A 5,306-nucleotide genomic window follows, 5' to 3' on the forward strand; every position below is an offset into this window, starting at 1 on the left:
CTGCTCCGGGATCTTCAGTGCTCCGAGATCCTGGAAGAAGGACAACGCTGAGGCAGAGCCAGCGGTGGCAGGATGCGACTGTACCAGTGAGGGCGATCCCCTTTGGGGTGGGGTGGGGGGGACCACGATGCCTGAGCACCCGGCGGTGGCGGGTCTGGGCCTCCCCTGGGTCAGGGATGCGTCCCCTTGGGCCATTTCTCATTTCTAACCAACGGGCAGGTGACCAACTGGTTAGAAATTGGTTTTTGGGAGGGGGGTGGGTTCACATCACTGATGTGAAACGCGTAAGGGGGACCTTGCCCCGCTCTGCAGACCAGCATGAGGCATCCCCAGGCCAGCAGACATCAGCCGGGCTGGCTCCTGCTCCAGTCCTCGACCGGGATGCTGGAGCCCGCCTATCTGGGTACCACCTGCCCCCGGGGGCTCTGGAGAGCCAGCCCCATTCCCTGTGGAGCCGGCGCCAGGCACTAACACCCCAAAGTGGGCAACAGCATCTGGTCCAGCGCCACGGGCTCTGGCTGTAAAGCCGAAGGAGGTGGATAACCTCCAGCTGGGGATGGCCTGCGGGAGGATGGACACCCTCGTAGCGGAGAGCTGCCAGAGATCCGTGTTAATGGCAAACACAGAGACTCAGGAGTGTTAACCGGAGAGGACAGCGAGTATGCAATTAGTAACGACACACGCCGACTCGCACGCGCAGCTCGGCGCTCGCGGGCAGGTCTTGGCCGCACCAAACATTTCCTTCGACAGCTTACAGGCGGTCACGGGGTTAGTTCAGAAAACGGCCCAAAAACCAGGCTACGGTTACGCAACTGGCCCCAGCTACCACTGACAAACCATCGTCTCTCCACAAGCTGCGTCGCCAGCGCGTGGGCTGGCTTCCACCGCGGCTACTACAGCCTGCCCGGGGCAAAACTGGGTCGGGGCAGGAGATTGTCTCCACCGAAACGGGGTTTGGAGGGATTGCTATGGCTCTGAAGGGGCTAAGAGGTTTTAATTATTACTATTATTTCCCTCCTCGTTACCCTGATGGGCTGGGGAAGCCCCTGCCTCAGTGTCACCCTCGGTAGCATCACTTTAACTGGGAATAGTGGCAGCTCAGGGATGATGCTCCGTGCAAGCTCCGGTGTTCTACTCAGGTGCATCCCCTTGCTGGTTTTCACACCAGCTTTTGCCTAACAGGGGCTATTTCCTTCTGGGATTCCCTTGATACCAACGCCCCGGGCTTGATTCCCTTATTTCAGCCTCTTTTGTCTTAAAAAATTAACAGGGGGAGAGGTAAGATCAGGTTTGAAACGGGCTGCATGGCAGCTGGGGTGTTCCCCCGCCCTCGGGGTGCTGGGGGTTCCTTTGCTGAGCACCTCGGCTGGTTTTTCTGTGTGAGGGGGAAAAATCTACCCGTGGTCTCTTGGCTCTTTGGTTTCTGAGGGTCGGGGAGAACCGATTTGAGGCTTTCCTGGTTGCTGCCGATGAGTGACCTGCTGCTAAAGGCGAAGGACCGGGAGGATGCGTAAATGGAAGGCACGAATCCTGGGGAGCACGTGTTCTGCCTGGCAGGTGGGTGGAGAGTTTTCCCTTTCCTTAAAAACGGCTTTGTCCTTGCTTTTCAGATCAACAGCTGCCAGAAACGAGTGGTAAGAACCGATCTTCCCAAAGCATTTACCTCTATGGATAGGTTCTGCAGGTGGTAAATATTCTGTAACCCTTGTGAGGTGAAATAGTCGATGCAGTTTGGACACCCCAATCCTGTTAAAAAACTGCAGAAAAAATTGGGACAATCAAGTGGCATTAACTTCTCCCGTACCAAAGCTGCGCTCGCAACCATCGCTGGGGCGGCACACCGTGTTTTGGGTCACCAAAAGGTGGGGTGGGGGGGCTGCGGTGAGCCCCTGCTCCCACACCCCCGCGAGACAGAGGAGCTGTGGGAGGGAGCGGGCTCGCTCTGGGCTGCGCGGGGGGTCCTGCTGCCTTCCCGTGTCACCTCCGCATCAAAGCCACGCGTGGGACTATCTCCGTCCCTAATGCTGCGGGTTTCCTCCTGATCTTCCATGGTTTGGGCTTGAGTAAGTGACTCGGAATACCCCGAGGGAGCTGGAGCAGCCAGGTGGAGCGAGGCCGGGCTCGGCGAGGGGCTCCCAGGGGTATTTTGCCCATCACGCTGGGCTGCAGCTACACGCCTCCGGTGAAACGGGGCTCCCTGACTTCGCTGGGGTGTCTGCCCAGACCTCCGGGGTCTTTTTAAAGCCTGAAAGCTTAAAAAGCAGCTGCAGAACTGTTAAGGTGTTCCGGGTGGAAAGAAGCCACGGGGACCCCTTTCCAGACTCACTGGGGAGAGGAGGGAGAAGAGGGAAGTTTACAAAACCAAGTGTCAGCTCGACATGCAGGAAAAGACTCACTGGGCTGCGTTTAATTTTTAATTAAGGGAATGATTACCCAGACAGAGATCTGTGAGGGCAACAGGGATTTCTGGCTGGTTTCTGAGCCGAGGAGAAGGCTCTACGTGATTTTAGGAGCAGTGATTTCTCAGTTGGGACCAGTGGCCAGTTGACCAGTTGCTAGAGAATTCCGAAGGTTAGAGTGAGGGACAACAGCCAGAAACGCCAGCGGACAAGACAGACAGAGCATCAGGCGCCTTCCCTACCTGACGAGGCTGGGATCGGGGTTGTAGGGCGGAGGGGGGGTGCAGTGTGATCCGGAGACCATGGACTGGGAGGAGTGGCCCCCGTTCATTTCTCCGTTGGGTTGCATGGAGTGACTGTTCAGCATTCCAGCTCCTAGGCAGCAGCCACGTCAAATAGACCCGTTAGACATCGTCCCATCCGGGATAACCTCCCCAGGGGGGAGGATGCGCAAGAGGAGCCCCGGCCAGCCGGGATAACCTCCCAGGGGAGGATGGGAGAAGAGCCCCGGCAAGCCAGGACTGGTGCCGGTGGCACCGCAACAAGGGCCTTACCCATGGGGGCCAGGCCGGGCGCAGAGCCGGAGCCGTGCTGTGCCGGCTGCCCTACCAGCTGGTTGACTGAGGGCAGCTTGTTCATCCCTGCGCCGTGAGCTTTGTTCATGGGCGAGAGGACGGGGCCGTAGGAGGAAGGCGTCTGCAGCTGACTCCTGCTCGGGGGAAGGCAAACGGCCGTGAGCCTCCACGGGCAGAATGGAGCCCCCCCTGCCCCTTCCAGGAGTCTCCCCCCGGGGGGGGCACTTACTGTCTCTGCAGGAGCTGCTGCTGCTGCTGGCGGTAGGAGTCAACCAGCTGCTGCGGGACCAGCTCCACCAGCTCCAGGCTCTCCTTGATCTTCATCAGGATCTCGAAGTTCTCCCGGCCACGCACCTTGTCAGGGGGAAGAAAGGGCTTTGCTTTGTTCCCCCTGCCTGGCCACCTCCCTCCTGCCCCCTTTTTTCCACCCAGGTGCACAAGGTGCAGCGTCGCTGCAGCCAGGGGCTACTTGGGGATCCAGGATTCCCTCGGACACGGGCGTTTATGGATGCTTTTCTCCTCTTCTCCAGGTCTTTGCTCAGCCCCTGAGCCTGCTGCCCCCGGGGACACCGTGTGACCCTGTCCTGCCCCACACTGCAACCCCCTTGCAGAGGGGACCGTGCCACCACTGTCCCCAGCCCAGCAATCGACCCGTGTGACCCATGACGCTTACGGGCACGTAATACATCTCCTCCTCCCCGTGCCTCCGTTTCTTGATGCCGGCCCCCAGCGCTGGGATTCCCTGGGGGCTCTGCTTGAAGGCTGGAAAGGAGAGAGGAAGAGTGTGACTTTGTGCTGCCCTTGGGAGGGCTGGGGGGGTTCAGCCTGGAGAAGGGAAGGTTCCAAGGAGACCTTACAGCACCTTCCAGTGCCGAGGGGGGCTACAAGGAAGCTGGGGGGGACTTTTTACAAGGGCAGGGAGCGACAGGACAAGGGATAACGGGTTTAAACGGAAAGGGGGAGATTGAGATGGGACATCAGGACGGAATCCTTCCCGGAGAGTGTGGGAGGCACTGGGACAGGTTGCCCAGAGAAGCTGTGGATGCCCCATCCCTGGGAGTGTCCAAGGCCAGGCTGGATGAGGCTTGGAGCAACCTGGGCTAGTGGAAGGTGTCCCTGCCCATGGCAGGGGGTGGGACAGGATGGGCTTTAAGGTCCCTTCTGACCCAAACCATTCCATGATTCTATGGCATAGCAGGGAGCACCTTGGCTCCCTGCAGGATTTAAGCTCGAGCCATGCAGGATGCTCAGCCGGGCTTGGGCTTTGCTGTTGTCCCTTTATTAGTTGTAACAATGAAGAACGAATAAATGTGGACAGGAAAGCCCTGTGCCTTGTGCTCTGGAGGGAGAGGGGAGCAGGTCCCATTTATGAGACTTTATATTTAGTCCAGACAGGTCAAAGCGTCGTGCCTGGATGTAGCTTTGAGCCGGAATTGGAACACTGTGAGTTTGTGTGTGACGGGAATGGGGCTTTGAGCAGCGAAGGGATGCAGGGGCCGGCTGGGAGCCTGGCACTGCGGCAGGGCCATGCCCTCAGCCCCTCCCCCGGCCAAGGCACTCACCGCGTTTGTTGGCGTTGCCGTTTTTAGCTGCGCTCTCATTCAGGGCTTGCTGCTCTCGGTAATGGTCCTCGTCGGCTTTCCGGTCTCTGCCGGGACAGGCACAGATCCGTCCCTCGAACGATCTCCTTCCTAGGACCTGGCCACTGGGAGGAGAGGGGAAATCCATGGCTATTTCTGCTCGGGAAGAGCATCACAGCTCACTCCAGCATCTTCTGGTCCAGCTGGGAAACCAGACTGGCAAAGTGCCTTCCCATCCCTCTGTACCAATGGATCCCTCAAGAAGCAATCCAGTCCCGGGCACGGGGAGCCCCTCAGCAGCAGTCTCCTGGGGGAAGAGGAGCTCCTGGGGCAGAGGAAGGCTCCAGCTGCAGACTGTCCACCCCATCCTCCCCCTCTCCAAGCCTTTTCCTGGCTGTGGGCTGGGGCTGCCATGTCCCCTTGCCCTGGAGGTGCTCCCTGTGGTGGGGGGCTCCTTCCCGAGGGACCCCAGCCCTTCCGGGGTGCCTGTCCCTGCTCCCACGGCCACTCACTCTCTCGTCTCCAGGGTGATGATGATGAGGATGGGCCTCCTGTTCATTCCTCCCACGCAGCTGCTGTTGCACATGAAGTTGTACAGGATCGTGGTGAACTCGGTCCCCACCTGCCCGGGAAGGGAGAGTAGGTGCTGACCCGGGGGGCGGGCAGGCTGGACCCCCCTGGGGAGGGATGGCAGGGGGCAGGCAGGCTGGGACCCCCGAGGAGAGAAGAGGGGGGAGGCAGGCTGGGGGCCC

The 5,306-nt window shown here is 59.7% G+C and overlaps 1 protein-coding gene across 1 annotated transcript in view; it reads right to left on the reverse strand.

The window, feature by feature from the left end:
- The window catches only part of TP73 (tumor protein p73), a gene marked incomplete at its 5' end in the record, with an annotated part of 5,478 nt that extends 302 nt beyond the window's left edge, over positions 1–5,176 (reverse strand). The window contains 7 exons of the mRNA XM_010158903.1: positions 1,664–1,757; positions 2,642–2,774; positions 2,954–3,108; positions 3,204–3,328; positions 3,648–3,736; positions 4,537–4,679; positions 5,067–5,176. Of these exons, the coding sequence (XP_010157205.1) occupies positions 1,664–1,757; positions 2,642–2,774; positions 2,954–3,108; positions 3,204–3,328; positions 3,648–3,736; positions 4,537–4,679; positions 5,067–5,176 (849 nt within the window). The remainder of the gene's footprint in view (positions 1–1,663; positions 1,758–2,641; positions 2,775–2,953; positions 3,109–3,203; positions 3,329–3,647; positions 3,737–4,536; positions 4,680–5,066) is intronic.
- Between the last annotated feature and the right edge of the window lie 130 nt (positions 5,177–5,306).

Source organism: Eurypyga helias, unplaced genomic scaffold (genome assembly GCF_000690775.1).
Source record: "Eurypyga helias isolate BGI_N326 unplaced genomic scaffold, ASM69077v1 scaffold34470, whole genome shotgun sequence".
Classification (NCBI taxonomy): Eukaryota; Metazoa; Chordata; class Aves; order Eurypygiformes; family Eurypygidae; genus Eurypyga; species Eurypyga helias.